The sequence below is a fragment of the Pogona vitticeps genome, chromosome 1, assembly GCF_051106095.1.
Source record: "Pogona vitticeps strain Pit_001003342236 chromosome 1, PviZW2.1, whole genome shotgun sequence".
NCBI lineage: Eukaryota > Metazoa > Chordata > Lepidosauria > Squamata > Agamidae > Pogona > Pogona vitticeps.
This window is the reverse complement of record NC_135783.1, coordinates 130,521,411-130,539,888: the sequence shown is the minus strand read 5'-3', so window position 1 is coordinate 130,539,888 and position 18,478 is coordinate 130,521,411. Positions and strand designations below refer to the sequence as shown.

At 39.0% G+C, this 18,478-nt stretch overlaps 1 protein-coding gene across 50 annotated transcripts in view; it reads left to right on the top strand.

The window, feature by feature from the left end:
* Positions 1 to 18,478, top strand: part of MYT1L (myelin transcription factor 1 like) — a 416,618-nt gene that overhangs the window by 332,680 nt on the left and 65,460 nt on the right. For 34 of the 50 annotated variants that reach the window (XM_073001026.2, XM_073001007.2, XM_078388952.1 and 31 more), the window contains 5 exons: positions 59 to 193; positions 3,207 to 3,297; positions 6,086 to 6,193; positions 10,291 to 10,502; positions 17,891 to 18,138. In XM_073001026.2, coding sequence (XP_072857127.1) covers positions 59 to 193; positions 3,207 to 3,297; positions 6,086 to 6,193; positions 10,291 to 10,502; positions 17,891 to 18,138 — 794 coding nt within the window. The remainder of the gene's footprint in view (positions 1 to 58; positions 194 to 3,206; positions 3,298 to 6,085; positions 6,194 to 10,290; positions 10,503 to 17,890; positions 18,139 to 18,478) is intronic. The other 16 variants (XM_078389001.1, XM_078389084.1, XM_078389075.1 and 13 more) reach the window with 2 other exon arrangements.

Sequence of the window (18,478 nt, the reverse complement as noted above, 5' to 3'; positions counted from 1 at the left end):
CATCCATTTGGAAATTTGAAAAACATCATTCACTTGACACATTTGTTGTAAATTATAGATCCCTCAAGAACAGAAAAGAAAGAGAGCAAATGTCCTACCCCTGGGTGTGATGGAACTGGCCATGTAACGGGGCTTTACCCCCATCACCGCAGTTTGTCAGGATGCCCACACAAAGATAGGGTCCCTCCAGAAAGTAAGTCCACATTGTTTCATGGAAACTGGGGATAAAACTCCACACAAATCTTTCTAGCATGCATTAAAAGCTTTTTTTTCCCCTTTCTTTTTTCCTCCCATTTTTCCAGTATGATATGTCTCAATTTAGCAACCTGTTTTATGTTATATTTACATTTTCTTTCCGTATTTCATCATTTTCACATCTATACTAACCGTTATGCTTGAAGGAAGATGTTTTAAAGCTGTATTCTTTGATTCTGACAGTATTAAGGTATTTCTGAACAGTCCCTCTCTCCTCATGATGTGACTCTGCCAAGCAAAATAGTTCTACTTTTAATTCCGAAAAATTAAATCCACCACATGAGTAGGTCCTCTCTCACCTGTCCAAATCAAGGAGCAAGTGTTCCTTTCAGCCTTAAAATGTATATTTAAATTATTCTTTTAAATTTAGCTATACAAATTTGGAACAATTAATTAAAAATTTTGATGTTTAGAAATGTGATTGACTTTCTGTACAGTTTGCATGAATGTCAGTGCAAAAATGCTGGCATTATATGTAGGGAGAATAAAAGGATGGTAATGTGTTAAGAATCAGCTGCCATCATTGTCTAATTGCTATCAGGAATGCCTATACAACTACCAAGGAAAATATAAGAAGAATATACAACAAGAATCTTATTGATTCTTTGATTTTTGTGCATAGCTCTAAAATTAGTTTAAAGCATTAAAATGGCTTCCAATGACTTGATGATGATTAAGGCTAATCTGTGGTATGTTACACACATAATGGGGCTGCCACTGAAAAGAAAATTTTCCCTATAGCATATCCCTCCCATATTGCTGCCATAACTAGAAATATTTACAATGTGGTGTTACATTATCACATGAGTTTCACAGCCCCCTTTTATAAATTCTTTTAGCAGAATGCTTTCACTTATGATACAATTGGAGGGATGGATATGTCAAGACGTTTCTCTGTGGACATCAAGGGAACAAGTTGATTCATTCTCTTACTGTACACTGAGAAATTCCATTGCAGTGCCACTCCAGGGAATTGGCTCCCAATAAAAATGGCACCCTTCAGAGAACAAAATCAGGCTAGTATGCATACGTACACATATTGTATACATGTCTCTGTGTGTGTGTGTATATGCGCGCACGCACACACACATACACACAGAGAGAGAGAGAGAGAGAGAGAGAGAGAGCTACAGCTATGGAGATCCAGCATAAGAACCTGTAACAGTGGCCCTCCAGAATTAGGGAGAGTAGAATTAAGTGTTCTAACGACTTAACACACACCCTGTCCAAATCATATGTTTTTAATGGGATAGTCTCCCTTTTTAGAAGACAGCTCACTGAAGGGGAAATCCCTTTAAGGAAACAATACCGCTTCTCAGCTGGTGTGCAGACTTAGCTGATCAAAGGAATTCATTTTCCAGTTTAGCAAAACCTGTAATTTTCTCAAAGGCAAATGTTTACTCAGTTGCTCAAAGTGGTTCTTCTGCCCCCCCCCAACTCCCATAAATGCTAAACATGAAGCGTTTAAGAAATGTTGCTGATCAAAGAAGAATATAGCTTTAAACGGTTTGCATGTTCAATAGTGACAAAAAGTGAAAAAGGTGAGATCATCTCTCTCTCTTTTTTTTTCCCTGACTCCTGCAGTGCTGGGCTTGTAAAGCATGTTTCAAGAACAGCTACAAATAGCAGGAATTCCAGAGTGAAGCTTTCACATATTTAGTACACTGCTAGTAGTGTGGTGATGGTGATGAATGATGGTGGTTGTGAAAATTCTTTAAATCAATATGTATAGGTTCTATTCCTGATGTCCTTGGCTTTTATGTAAGCATTAAATATACTATTTCATGAACTTTGAATTGTAGCATAATTATGTGTTAGTCCATCATGTAATGGTGATATAGATGCAAACCATTTTTCATGTCATACACATGCACCCAGATTGGGCCCAATCTAATTCTTTTATACACTATAAATGTGTGTCTATCAATAGTCTGGCACACAAAGGTTTCAGTTCATGTTCACTAGAAGGTACTATATGTGAGTCAGTCCCAAAGCCTCTTTAGCCCTCTATTGTCATGTGGTCTAAAATCCAGAGACTTTGAGGACTGTATGGTTGGATTCCAGATTATTCCAGATCTCTTACCTGCATATGGTAGAGGCGTAATCACAAACTCTGCCTCTCCTTCACTGAACTGCAGCCCCTTCCTTCCCTGTGCTTGCTTGGTGGTGGTGAAGGGCAACTCTGCTTTGAATAACCCAGACTTCTTAACTCCTTATATACATAACTTATCACTCCACCAATCTCTTGACTTCCAAGTGTGCTCACATTCTTTGTTCCTCTTTGTTTTCTTTTTCCTGACCCATTATGGTTTGACAAGAGCTGTATATTAAAAGTAAGAATAATCATAATAATAATTTTGTTCATGTTGCAATTTTTAAGTGCCACTGAACTTTAATAATTATTAGCCCTGTGGAACCAAGGCAGTCGTGGGCCTTAGAACTTACTTCCTTGACTGGGTTGCTCTCTCGTGCCCTCCACTGACTGCATTGAAGTGAATTCAGCACTGCTGAATTTGCATACATTTTCTGCTATACTGACTCCAGATTCTGGATGCCTATTCTGTGTACACAAATCCATTTATTCTTGCATATATGCATCTAAAAACCTCTTCCAAACTCCTACTTAACGACTGTGCTACTCAGTGCTTTTGTGTAGCACTTAACGTATGCAGACTCTTGCTTTGCTGTTACACGAGACTGTTAGATTCCCTTCCCTCCATAACTCTTAGTGTATTACCATCATCCTGTGTTAATGAGTATAGTACTACAACACTTCTTTTCCTCACCGGGCTTTATGGGCTCTACCTGTCACATGTCTGTTCTCAGGAATGCTGATCATTAATTAATCTTGCTTTGTACTAAAATGGCTTCCTACAAATTGGGACTTGAAATCTCTTTCTTCTTGTTGTTGTTTCCACACTCTGCTGTTTCCTTTCCTTCTCCTTGCCAAGTTCTTGCCATGCATGAAAACGTTCTTAAGTGTCCTACACCAGGCTGCACAGGCCGAGGCCACGTAAATAGCAACAGGAATTCTCACAGAAGGTAAGAACCTCGTCACTACGCTATGCTCCAGCCAGATTCCATTTCACAGCTCCTACACTTGTGTGCATGAGTGTGTGTGCGTGTGCATGTGTGTGTGCCTGTGTGTGCGGGCACACACACATCTACATGCAAAATGCTTTAGGGCTTTATTTGACTGAACAGATTGACTGATGTGTTGAGTCTGATGGTGTTTTATGGTTTAACGTATGAGAGGATTACCTTTGGGGCACAATTAATTCAAGGAATAAGCTAAATTTCAAAGCTGATTGCTGTTTGCCTTCATTTGTCTTTCCGAAGCAAGAACTCTATACATTGAAAGCTTAAATTTCTTTTCCAGATTATCAATAGTGTCAGACTGGCAGTGCCCACTGAGTGCTCCCTCCCCCAGCGTTTCAGGCAACATGGAGTTATTTCTCCTTCCCATTTCTGTATTTCTTATTTATGTTTCTGGCTCTTCTGAGGGTCAACAGATGCTCTGTAAGATCCCTGCTTGTTCACTTCTGAATGCAGAAAAACGGAAATTATCTTGACCTTGCAGTGAATTTTGACCCCCCCCCACTAAAATCTCTTCTGTCCACTTAAAAACAAAATGGCTTCCTTGAAGAATACAGTATTACCAAAGACAATAAAGGATGACATACCAACCCAGAATCAAAAGTAATATCTGGTGTTATTTTTTCTTTTTTCTTATTTTTTAAGGGTTTTTGTTACCAGTTTTAATATTTCTGTTTTCATTTCTGTTTTCTACTTTATGAGATTGTAACCCACCCAGAATAGTGCTACAGCAACTAATGGAAGCAGGATACAAGCTGAGTAAATAAATAATATAATATAATAATACAAATTTATGCCCTGTTTGTCAGTCTCTGTTTATCATGTGCAAAGTGCTGTACATTCCTGCAGATTTTAAAAGAACCATCTTTCTAGAATCGGAAATATCCAGATGGTGAAGTCCTATACTGTACTATGTTTGGGACACAGGAGTCATTCCCAAACAATTCAAAAATCCTACAGGAAAAGGCAAAATACTTTTCTCATTAAATACCATGGAAAAAAATACATAAATAATTAATTAAGCCCTCAAAGGTAATTAAAAAAAGAAAAAAGAAACCTCTACAAAACTTAGAATTTCACTCTGAGGGTCAAATGGTAATTTCCAAGATGGAAATGAAAAAAATCAACACAGGTAAGGGGTAGATATATAAAACTATAAAAAGATTGCCCCAGCTAAATGTCCATGATTTTGACATTGGCTGCCAGTAATACTAACCCTCTTAAAGATACAGGTTTTCTGGTTCTCCTGCATTCATGCCACTATACTCACTACCACGGACATCCAGGGAACTGCTTGGGGAAATATTCACTATTGTATGGTGCTTCTCTGAATTACCTGAAAATATTTGCTTAGTTTTGCAAGGGGTAGGTGTCTCATATTATAAAAAGAAATTGCTTCCTTAGCCAAAGAAATATGTATTGTGAACTTGCACTGAGAATATTGCCAACTCTTTCTTTCAACACAAATGTACAGTATATGTGTTTTTAGAACCTTTCATCCCAGGACATACACAATGGAGGATAAGGGAAGGGAAAAACAGGAATAAAATTGCAAAGAACAAATCGTGTGGTGGTGGGTGGAGTTCCCTACTCCTCCATCCAAGAGAATGATTCAGAGAACTTAATCACCATACAGTTCTAAAAATAGGAGTCAAGATACCCTGTAGCCTCTTCGATGACTAAAGACAATATTTTCTAGTCATGCTTTCTTGGGGGATAATTTAAGATAGATGACCATATATATAAAAGGATGTGACCGGAAGAATGATGTTTCCTTTGCTGAGGCCATTCGTGATGTCTAAATGTGCTGCATCTGATATGTTGCCTGTTTTTCCATTGACTTTTCCAGACAGAAGCAGATTTGCCATTATCTGCTCAATTCCATTTAGACGGGTTGACCCCTATGTTCTTTCCAAGTTTCAGTATGAAATGGTATCTTTCAAATGCTCAGACAAAGTTGTGTTCTGAATTATTATTGACACAGCCTGGTCCCTCTCTGAACAAAGCCCAATCAGGTTCAAGGGTGCTTACTTGGAAGCATCATTAATTCATTTATCTGTTTATTCATTTATTTTTGTGTTCTGCCCATTCGCAAGAACAGTAAACGTCACCTATGAAGCTGAATGCAACTCACAAGCTATTACTGATGTCTAATTAAGCTTTGTGTTTTACGGGGAGGCAGAACCAAAACAGTGATGCTTTGGCATGCCAAAATATGTAGCTGATACTGGAAACAGACTTTAGAGTAGCCCATAATTAGAGCAGCAAACATGTTAATGTTGCAGAGAAGTGATTAAGGCAGCCTTCCCATTTTATGATATCAGACTTCAAAGGAATCTAGTGTTTAATTCTTGAAGATCAGTCATCAAACAAACCAAGCTAATTTGCTTGGTTCTGGAGGTGAGAAAAGCTTCTTCTGACACTGAGGCATTTTGATTAGTTTAAAAAAAATTCCCTCTTCCAGCCATCATCTGTCTCTAATGTCTGTTTCTGGTTTGAGAGATTGTATGAAATTTGGTGGGTCACAAGTTTAACACAACAGAGTCTTCTCATGTGAAACAGGAAGGTTTGTGTGTGTATGTGTTTTAAATGATAGCAGCTCTGTGTCCTTAAAGGTTGAGTTGTACATAGGAGCAAACAGGGCATCAAGACTTAGGTAATTCGTTGGACACTAAGCGGGGCTCCACGAAGATATTCAGGGCACAACAATTACATTTTCTTTCTGTAATTGCAGCCTCTCGGGATGTCCTATTGCTGCAGCAGAGAAACTGGCTAAAGCTCAAGAGAAGCATCAGAGCTGTGATGCATCCAAATCAAACCAGGCATCAGATCGTGTCTTGAGGTATAAAGAGTTGCTCTAACACTTAGTAATATATACCAGATTAATTGTATAATACATTAGCTTCAGCACTAAAAAAATTATATCATCTCTGAAGAAGTGTTTAGAATTAGGGCTTCTGGATCCTGTTCTCAGCCTTTCTCTACCAATATATCCTGGGGGTGGGCGGGTAATGTTTTTCTGGCAAATATCAATAAAGCTGAAAAGCTCATTTTTGTCTTAGGCATTGTTTGGTGTAAAGCTGCCTGCTGGAATTCTGAATCTAAGAACAGTGTGAAAAAAAGTTGATATCTTTGGGAAATAAACTAATATTTACCGGTAAGTCTTGTTTTTTCCAGCAGGCGTTTACTAGTAAATATCAGTTTAAATGAAAACCAGAAGCCCTATTTTCAAATTTTTTTGCCTGATTTGTAATTCAAAAGTGTGTCATTTTTGCATTTTAATATTTTAAAAGATCCATTGAGGTTTAGTTGGCTTCTTATTTTCTCTACAATGAATGCTAACATATACGTTTGTGTAGCTTACAGTTTAATTGCTACAGATTCGTGAATCATCTCATTCCTTGCAATGTGGGCTGTAAGAGTAGCTCCTGAACTGGGAGGGACACATTCCACTGTGGGTGTTCAGAAAGTGCAAAGGGGGCATAAACCCATGAGCTCTTCATAAACTAAAAACAATGTTTATTGGCTTAAACAAATGTTATTCAAATTTAGGATTTCACAGAAAAAACTATTTCTGTTAAACTTAATTTTAAATCATTTTAATTATATTTTGTGGATATTTTTAATGTGAAATTGCAAATGGATCTTTTTTAAAGTCAGAGGGTGTCAGATGAATCTAAAAGAGAGGTGGGAAAATGTAAGACCTTCTTAAACACGAATAAAGCGTTGTGATCCTGAAAAGTTTGGGAATGGATGAACTATAAACTGTGCAGAATCTATAGGCACTTGCTTGTTGCAGGCAAGAAACATATGGTTCCTGGGCAACTTGACAGTCAGAATTCTAACACTAATATAAAAACATTGGCATTTTTAGCTTGATTTCTGTGCTGTTTTGATCTTCTAACTCCTGCCATATTTTCTGATTATATTTTAAAAAACAATGACTCTCGGAAAATATAGCAAGATTCCACAATTTCCACCTCCCAAGTTTTTTCTGTTGGAAAATGGTTTGATTATCAACATTAATAAATGGGGCATAACTGAAAATTATAAATTTATTCTCTATTCCTCTGCATCAAATTGTACTTTCCATAATGATATTCTTTAGGGGACCCATAAGATTGGGTTGTTCAACAAAATCCAGCCAAGAGACCTTAATAGCAAAGTAGAAGTTTTGCTCACACTCGAATTTTGAAAGCTTGGTGGGCTGTTTTGCTGAGCCTTGGATCTTTTCAGTCAGTTGTATTTCTTATGTATCTTAATGTACAGTGTTGTTGGAAGCCACTGCACCTGTGGGGGAAAGTATCTGAAGCCATCTATACAGTGCATTTAGATGACATGTTTACCTAATGGTAAAGCTGACCTAGAGTCAAAAGCATTCTGGTGATATCATCCATATATTCACAGTTAGGTATCCGGAAATACTTTTTTCAAACCTTTAAGTCTTTACATCTAAAGTTACACGACTACTTATGCTTACTATCATTATTTGAGCGGCATTTCTGTAATTGCAGAGACCTGAGGTGGCTACACATTTGTATGTATGTTCCAAGACTGGAAGTATAAAGCATGGTTAATAGCACCTTGTTCATGGTGACGATGGCTTCCAGAGAGCCAAAGACAGCAGAATTTTCTGTAACATCTTAAACAGTGATAGGACTATTTGATGGCACAACCTAGGTATCTTGGCCATATGTCATATGTCATCGTCCTGAAAAACATGGAGATAATTTTTTGAAGAGATGACACATTGCTGATTTTGTTATTGTTCAGAAGTACCGTATTTTTCGCTCCATAAGATGCACCTTTCCATAAGACGCACCAATTTTTTAGGAGAAGAAAACAGGAAAATATAATCTGTTTTCTTCGCTCCATAAGACGCACAGACTTTCCACTCCCCCTGTTTTGTGGGAGAAAAGTGTGTCTTATGGTGCGAAAAATACGGTATGTAGTATCTTTGCAGGTTGATGACAGAGAAACCATTTGGGGGGGACTCCCTTGCTCAGCAAAGCAAGGAGATATATTGGGCTCTAGAGTCCTTTTTGCCCAAAGTAAGCAGGCAGAACTGAAATAGAACTATCCCTGTGTTAGAACCAGATTTTCTGTGGTGAAAGTCAAGTGCTAGACAGAGAAGGCTTCTTGTCAAAAGCAGCAACTGAGTTTTTGACAGATGACTGAAATCGATGTTTCTGGCAGTTTTGCTTTTGCCTCTGGGATTGTCTTGCCCTTCAGAACTTGATAGGTGATCTGAGTTATGTTGTCACCTCAGGTTTGGCTCCTCCATTCTCCTTATCTTGTACAGCCATTTTAAGAGGAAGATTCTGAAGTTTGGGCTGTAATACTTATGTTTGCTAAGTACAGATCTTCTTATCGATTCCTGCTTTCCTGACTTCAAAAAGCATCACTCTGAGTCAACTGTAGGTTTTATGTATTGGCCTAAAAATAATCAGAACAGTGTTCTAAAAACCTCAGAACGCTTCTGTGTCTAGCATTTTCAGCCTTAGTAAAATGGTGGTGCCTTTGGCATCAGGATTTGCAGTTAAGTGGCAGTTCAATGGCAGGTGAACTGACATTCCTCAAGGGACGGGTGGCTCTTGGAGAAACGTTTGGTTCACTTTGCCACTGGCGTAAGCTACATTTAAAAAAATGGAAAAGAAATGAAATGTATAGAATACTGTATATGCTGGCTTTGACCTATAAGCCTTATATGGCTTGGGTCCAGGTTATCTGAAGAACTGTTTCTTCCCTTATAAGCTTTCTCGGCTCTTAAGAACTTCAGGGAAGGCCCTTCTCTCAGTCCTACTGCCCTCCCAAGCACGTGTAGTGAAGATGTGAGAGAGGGCCTTCTCTGTGGCTGCTCCACAGTTGTGGGATGCCCTCCCCTGGCAGACTAGGTTGGCATCCTTGCACTTGTCCTTCTGGTGAAAGGTGAAAAGCGGATTTTCCAGGCAGGCTTTAACCACTAACTAGGCAATGAAGAGTTTTAGTTTGAGGTAATTCATATTATTTTGTGTATGTTTAAATCTACTCTTAAAGTGTTTTTAACAGTTGCAATGAATCATCTTAATACTAATATGCTTAATTGTTTTTTTAATGTAATAATTTCTTGTCTTTTTAACTGGTTTGTCTTTTAATAATTTGTAAGCCACCTTGGGGTTTTTTTAAAAGTATTTTTCAGCATGTGAAAGAAAATCAAAGTGTAGAAGTAATACAATGTTGTTCTTCAAATATGTGTACATCTTCCATATATGTTCTGGAGGAAAATATTTCAGGAATCCATTAATATAAGCCTTCTTGGCTCTTATGATCTTCAGGGGAGGCCCGTCTCTCAATCCTAAGGCCTTTTCACATGCCATTTTAAGAGTCACCATTCCAGCTCATATTATTAGAACATCTTGCAGTGGGCCAATTACTATAGCACCTGTCATTGGAGCTGATCCAATGTACATACAATTATATTCTTCTGTATCTTTTATATGATTTTGGAGAAACTGAGGGGAGAGCCTTTGGGACATTTCGCATGCTATACAAAATGTTTCGCAAACAAGCTCAAATTGGAAAAGAATTATGAAGAAGATCCAGCACTGTAGAGTTGGAAAACATTTTAGATAACACTTCAATATGTTCCTCCTGTCTTTAACACAAAAACATACCTGCTAAGTATATTTACATATTTAATTCTACACCGCAGACATACACCTTACATATTGCCTGCCGTCTCTACTGTTATAAGGCCATTTCCCTGTTTTTATTATCAATACCCACAGGTGGTCTAATTATGATTCATTTGCTCTGGGCTTTTGTTGACGGAAGCATAAAACAAAGATATAATGCATTGCTACCTCCTGAGTGCATTAAACAAACTGATTGAAATTTTACTAGCCTGGCTGTAAATTGTATATTATATGTCTAACAACTGTACATGTTTTTAATTTCTAGGCCTATGTGTTTTGTTAAGCAGTTGGAGATTCCCCAGTATGGCTACAGAAACAATGTTCCTACCACAACGCCCCGCTCCAACCTGGCCAAGGAACTAGAGAAATACTCTAAGACTACGTTTGAATATAACAGTTATGACAACCATGCTTATGGCAAGAGAGCCATAGCTCCCAAGGTGCAATCCAGGGATATTTCCCCCAAAGGATACGATGGTATGAGCTGTACACTCTTTATGCATCAGAAGCAAATTTACATCTAACAATGTTGTTGGGCTCTGCAGACACCATCTTAGTATTGCACATGTTCATGCCCATTATAATACCATGGACGCTTGTTGATCTCACTTGCCTGCTTGGTAGAAATAAACAATGGTGTGAGTTTTAATTGGTATTTTTATTTGCCAAAAATTTCAGTCCTGAGATTCACTTGACTTGAGTATTTTTACTATCAAAGTGGTAGTAAGCAGTAGTCCTGAACCATCATGTGGAGAAAGTTGAAGCAAGATCCATAGTACTTCATCATGATGATGGTTCTAAGTTGTACATATACACAAGGATGACAGAAGGCTTTGGCTTGGCTAACGAAAAGCAACTTTGTTGACCCAGAAAAGCAAGAAGTGTAAAGAAAGTATTTTCTTGAAGCAAATTGGCATGGATTCTGTTCATTTAACATGCCTGATGAAGTCCTGTTAAAAAACTTTTGTATTGAGCTAAATCCAGGGGTTCCTGGGATGATGGTTAAGTAAAAAAATTAGGTTTCTTTTTTTTAAAAAAATATATATATATTTGTTTTGTTTGACTTGGTGGGGAATGCATTCAGTAAAGAGAAACTGTATTCTCACTTACTAGAAATTGGAGGAAACACCAAGCTTGGTGGTATGGCACCAGTTTTAATGTTGTAATCTGGAAGACCTATTTTATGTAAATTCACAAAGGTAACATGAATATTCTCTGGGGGTAAGAAATGGAAGTGTGTTGGGCCTGGTTACACTTCCAGCACATTCTGTTGGTGCCAAATTCTAGCTGACCTTTTGATGGAGCACCTGGAAATTACCTGGGGCTCTCACCTCCTCATCCCCCACTAACAATGTTCTGATGAAAGAATTGCAGCACTGGGAGCGCACAGAGCTGCTGCTTCTGCATAGGCACAATGTAGGGAGGAGGGGGTATATTTTAACGTATGTGTATTTTGGAAATGAAAAATAATTTGTTGCATAACAGCGAAGCTGAGAAATGAAAAAGACCAAGCGGCAGTCCTCAATGCAGTATAAAATTCATAATAGGCCTAATGCTGGATCTTACTTAGGATGAGGCTGGTACGATTTTAAGAACCTGTTTTCCTTCCCTGGGCTACTAAAACCCAGTGTGAATCCACCCTAGAGTCCTATTGTGATGGATAGGACTTAATATGGAGGTAGTCCCATGTCTTTATGTGTCTCTAATGGAGACAAAATTATGAACTCAGGACAAGAGATGGGAGCTTTGTATGCATATCCCTGGGGATACAAATATGAAATGTGGCACCAAAGGTGCCACAGAGGTCCTTTCCTTCCCCTCAGAACCAGCCTGGTCCACTAACCGGGCTCCGTGCAGCACACACATCACTGGCTCTGCTCCGCGCAGCCAACCACTCCAGCAAGGAGGCAGGATAATGAGTCTCCCTGCTCAGTTGTTTAGTGGTTGGGACATGTACATAAAATTTAGATTGTCCTGTTGTTTGTCATGACCCACCTTTAAGGCCTGTGCTTGGTAGAAAGGCAGAATATATAACTTTTAAATAGGAGGTTCCTTCCCTTCTTGGTGCTTGTTTCAGACGTTTTGCCCAGATAAATGCAATGGCACACAGAGCTTTGTGCAGTCATAGCATGTTGGCTTCTCATGTGTAATCTGAAATTCTGCCTTTCAGCTGTGTGGATAGGAAAGAAGGTGTGCTGATGGTACAAGGCTGTAGCTGACTTTGTAGAATACCTACTATAGATAATTGGCATTCCTGAAATTTGCTTGTCCTCCAGTTTTTTCACGCTGTTCAAAGTATCGCTGATGTGCTGTGGCTGTTAGCAACTATTAAAAAGAAATGCAAAACTTCCTCTCCCTCCCTCTCTGCAAGTGAGCAGAAAGGAAACTTTCCAAGTCTCAAGATCATTGTGGCAAAGCATAAAGGAAGAGACAGGAGGAGCATTTTCATTTTAGTTCGTTGTGTTTTGCTTTAAAGAGGAAAGATCAGTCTAGAATGTGTTTAAACAGGGCTGCTTGAGGAGCAAAATGGTTGACCCTTGTATGTGGGTGCAAGGATTGTCCCAAACGACATACTGCACCTCGAAGCAACCCTCTTTGGCACAATCTAGACCAGTGATGGCGAACCTTTTTGAGCCCGAGGGCCCAAACTGTGAAGAAAAAAAATCCCAACCCAGCGGGCAGCAGGCGGAAGTGGCGGCAGAAGTTGGAATCCTGGGCACGGAGGTGCCTCCACATCCAAATCCAGTCGTGGCCAACCCCACCATTATCTATAGCTCGGCTGGCCCGCCAGCACCAGCTGCTCCAGATCCTGGCCCGCCGCCTGTCAGGGTGCTAGCACTGCGGCTGCAGCCGCCTCCTCAGGTTTGGCTGCCAGGGTAGCGATCCAACGACTTATGGCTTGCGTGCCCACAGAGAGGGCTTTTGCATGCCAGCTGTGGCACGCGTGCCATAGGATCGCCATCGCTGATCTACACCAATCCAGGCTGGGATAATTGGGCTGATTGGTCACACCATGACAGCAAGTCAGCAAAAGCTGCACTGAAGCCAGACCCCTCCCAGACTAGGTATGCTAGAGTTTATTCCTCTTACTCTTACCTAACTTTGTGCAGTCGTTGTGGCTGTGTCCCTTAACTGGTGGACATCTGATCTGGGGAAACCCCGTCCCTCCCTTGCCCCAGCTTTTTTCTGCTCCTTTTTTGGCTGATGTTAGCTGGCAGAGAAATTCTGCTGGCAGATCACTCTGTCAGCAGATCTCTGATATCAGCCAGCAGAAGAGAGTTCTGCCAGCAAACAGACATGTGTGCTAGAAGAAGACCTGTACCTTTTCTTAGATCCCTGACAAGTGGTATTGTACTACCCATCTGTGAAATACACTGATGCCAATACTTATACCCACATCTTTTTGCTCATCTTTTTGCTGAACAAAAATCGTTACTTTGTGTGTATGTAACTAACCTATGTAAAAACCAACTGATTTTATTGGTCAGACAAATCAGTATGGAGCTTCCTTCTGGGTTTCTGGAACTTTTAATATGAGGTTGTAAAAGTAAAGAAATATGCGGGGGGGGGGACTACTAGTGGATGTGAAATAGCTTCCCTCGTCTTCTTTTGTGCTCTTTGTGGGGTTTTTTATATTTTATCCTTTAAAATGACGAGGATGTACAATGGGATACAACCTGAGAAAGGCTGTTTTCTGTAAAGTACCTTAATACGATAATGGTGCTAACTCTCTTTCTGCTCCACCCATGAATTTCATATCCGGAAAAAGGGCAATAGATTGTGACCTCACTGTGGTTTTGATTTCTCTTGGCAATTTATACAAAACTTTCGTGAAATGGATATCAAAGGGGTTTTGAGGAACTAGCGGGATTTTTAAAAAGGATTACTGCTATTGTGTGTATGCCTTGAAGCCTTCACACGCATGAATTGGCATGGATTATCTCTTCATAGTTTGTATAAATTATTGCATACGTGAGACTAAGGAATTACCCTTTTAGGACCTCAGTTCACTAAAGAATGGAAGCATTCTTAGTGAATTCCAGAAGCCTAAGAATGTGCTTAAGGTTTAGACTTTTTCTACAAGGATCTGTTGAACTGCAGTATACGAGTATATGATAGAGAGCTGTGAATAGATTTAAATGCCCTTAGTTACCCACAATATTTGGGAAGAGAACATTTTGTTGAATACAAATTTCAGGTTGGCCTGTATAGTATGAGGCCTCACAACATGTAGAATACATATAGTGATGGCTATTATCACAACAACAGAGCTTGTTTTAATGGTAAATAATTATGCTATAAAGCAAGTTCCTAGGGGAAACTGTTCTCTTACTCATTGTCTTGCACTGGAAATTAGAAAAAAAGGAAGAAAGAAAATGTGTGTAATGTCATCGAACTTCTGCAGTTAGACTGACATTCTTGGGTTTCTGTAGATCGCTTTGTGATTATCCTTGAGCGTATTATCAAACTTCAGAATGTACTAGTTGGGTATTATTTCCTAAACTGGGTGGCAAACACCGGGGGGGGGGTGTTGTCATGAAAAAAATCCATGGAAGGTCATGAGGCCATACATTTTCATAAAGGAAAGAAATGTGATCAGCTTCAACAGATTTTTTTTATTTTTAAGTTTTAATGCCACAAAATTAATATAACACAATTGTAGTAAATTGTTGAGTTTATTTTAAATTATGAATTTATTTAGTTTTTAAAGGGAGTTGGCAGTGTTTAAAGGAGAGGTTGCAAAATGTACAGGTGTCTCACACATAAAAAGGTGATAACAAAAAGCTTAAGAATCATTACACTAGAGATCGATATAGAACAGGGCTGAGCATGGTTTGTGTCAAAGATCTTCAAGAAGAATGTGAATTGGATGATGCCTACTTAAAACGCAAAGTAGTGACTAGCAGGTGTTTTGTGTTACTGGTTTGTTTGTTTTAAAAAAGCACAGTTACGGTATGTAAACAAATTGTGTGGTATGCACAATTAAAAAGATGCCTATAATCACATGGCTTGCCTCATCAACAGTATTCTTCGAATAATGAATATCCTTGTTCTGTGCTAGCAGGGATGCTGCACAAGTTAGCAGAAGAGGAGGAATCGGCCTTTTTAATTTTTTTATTCAACTTTTGTGACTTGTTTCACAACATTTTGGAACTACTTTACATGGGAGTAATTGGGGGGCGGAATCCCTCTTTTGCTGGATGCTGAATGGACACACCAGGTGTTAGTGCAAAGCTTCTGCAGTTTTGGTCTGCTTCCCAAAGTTAGGCAAACATATCCTGGGAACAGAAAAGAACTGCTGTTTGCTAGAAGAAAATCAGCATTACAGCATAAAGGTCAGAAAAATCTGACCAAATGTTTTACTTTGTGTCTTCTGTGAAAATAATAGTTAGTGGATGGATGGATGGATGGATGGATGGATGGATGGATGGATGGATGGATGGATGGATGGATGGATGGATGGATGGATATGTTAGGCGGGGTGTTGCTCACATCTCTAGAAGAGTCTTCTCTGCGAGATGGCATATGATCATACTTAGTTAATGCTACTTTAAGGTGCCAGTCAGTGCCAAGATGCAGTTTTTATATTTGGAATTTGATGTAGAATTCTCTTGTTAAAACCTTTTTTCCTTTGGATATGTCTATAACTTAAATGTCGTATGCCTTTTTCCAAGCTGATTTCTTCTTCCATTTCAAATTAATCTTCAGGATTTTGGCAACTGTACTGAATTACTTTTGGATCTGGTATTAGGCTCAGTGATCCACTGTAGCAGTTACTCTTTCCCCATTATGCCCCTTCTTCTATATAAATCTAATAAATAAATAAATACTTCTCTGTTTCATACCCAAATTTGTGTTCAGGGATAAAGACATTCTACTGATTTCCCCCTTTTCTTTTATGACCATTATAGCTAGTACTGTATATAAAGACCTATGCATTGGGACCTGCCCTTAAAGTGTTTGGTGTATACATTATCCCCTGTGGATGCTTGGCCTCTGTGATCATTCATCATATTTTAAAGGATATTCATCACAATTCTTTCCTCTCTCCCCACTTATAACACTTCCTTGCATCTTGTCCTCCAGAAATAACTTCTCACAATCCTGATGCTTTCTTCCTCCAGCCAGTGTTCCCCAGAGATCACCTTAAAAGCTGCCCCTTTGTTATTAATCCCAGAAAACCAATTTCATTTTGGCTTGATGATTGATGTGAATATTTTTGCCCTGCAGGAAAACCCAATCTATCAAATGGCCACTAATTAAAAAGCAGGAATAATTGATTGGCATCAATGGCTCATCCATGGCTTGTCTACTGAACCATGACATTAGAAAAGGGGATGTCCATACTGGGTGGTGTCACTTGTGCTACAGAAAGCTGCAATTAGAGGGATGGTCTGTTGGAAGACCATTGGAATGTGACCAATGTGTTTGCAACATGAATACATGAATGTTTCTTGAGAGTGCCTATCTTGGTCAGTTTCAGTCCCATATGAAACTTTTTCCTCTCCCAAGTGTTTATATGTTTTAGTAGCTCTTATTTTAGTGGCAATTTGCTCTCTGTGTTTAGATCGGTTTTAGTTATACGTGTTAGTGTTATTTTTCTCTACTTTTTAAAAATATTGTATGTAAGCAGATCTGGAAATCTTGATTTAAAACAGATTAGAAGTTAATTAAGTAAACTTTACAGTCTCTAATACAGTCCTTGTAGTTTGCACAGATAGATATCCTTACAATAAATTTTATATTGGGAAAGGAGTTAGTCCCTCTTCACAAGTTAATTATGGAAAAGGGCATTGATGGCTAAATCTAGCTGTTAGTCTCAGTTAGAATAGGCCCTTTCAATGGATAGGTGTTCTTAAGAGAAAACATATAAAGGCCCCATATAAAGTCAGTGCGTCTGCTCTAGTAACAGTTGGATTCAGCTCCTAATGTTTCAAGATTTTTATGGATGTGGATTTCACCACAAAAGTTCAGTTGGATGTATCCCAGTGATGGTACACCTTCTCGTGGCACCATATGGATATTTAAACTTGGAAAGTGTTGTGCATGCATATTTATTCTTAACATTCCCTTAGATAGGAAATCCCGCTTAATAATGTTCCCGGTAAGAAAACTCAAGGATTTAATTTGAGTCGCATTTTCAACAGACTGACCTGATTCATACTTCTCAAAAAAATATAAAACAGATCAGAATGCTACTATGAGATTATGCACTTCTTCAAGTTTTACAATAGCCTTCCTGGCTAAAGAAGTGCCAAAGTGTGTACACCAAAGCACATTGTGAGATAAAATGCGGCAAAAAGGATTCACAGATGTGTGCGATTTGCAGTAACGCTATTTTCAGATTGATGTAGAAATGGAACAGAATAATCGGCATGTGTGAAACTGACATGGACCACCCCCTAATTCCAGTGAAATCCGTGTGCATTTAGGTTTTTTCCTCGAAGCTGCTACTTGACCATAAATGTGAACAGAGCCTTTATATATTAGATATGGGCATGGACTTTCAGAGACTGTGGCCAATCAGGCTGTACATGTGTCTGCCTGTTTGATATCGTTTTCTGGCTTTAACAACATATATTCCTTGAGGAGACGTTCAGGATCAGAAAGCAAAAGGGGTTCTTTCATAAATGTTGTTTCGCCCCATTGGGTGCTTTTATCTCTGTGTCCTTATTCATAATTCCCCTTCCCATTCAGCCAGTGTACTAAGGAAAGGCTGGGAAGGAGGGAAGAAGCCCTTTCCCCGAAAAAACAGACTTTGCAGCTCCCTCCAAGTATTGCTGTCTGCAAAACGCATCGCTTTTTCATGCATGTGCAGAGACGTTGGCCTTTTTGAGTCATCCTTGTCGTCTTCCTTCCCACAGCTAAACGCTACTGTAAGAATTCAAGCCCGACCAGCAGCACAACAAGCAGTTATGCCCCTAGCAGCAGCAGCAACGTGAGCTGTGGAGGAGGCAGCAGCGCCAGCAGTACCTGCAGCAAGAGTAGCTTTGACTATACCCATGACATGGAGGCAGCGCACATGGCGGCCACTGCCATCCTGAACCTTTCCACTCGTTGCAGAGAGATGCCTCAGAACCTCTCCACTAAGCCTCAGGATCTCTGCTCCAGGGTAAAATTATATACATGTGTCTCTTTATTCCTGTTGTGTAGATGGTTTATTATTATTATTATTATTATTATTATTATTATTATTATTATTATTATTATTATTATTATTATTATTATTATTATTATTATTATTACAGAAAGATATGTAACTCTTTACTGCAGTAACTAACGACTCTGTGATGAATTTCAGCCAAAGCTTTTACTGATGCTTACTGTTGTTCACCCAGTGAATGTCTATCGTACCTTAAAGTTTTGCTGTGGCAAATCTAATAGGAAACTTCTGAAATAATTCAGTTCGGGATAGAGTTGGGAAACATCTTGGCGACAGTGTAAAATAAAAC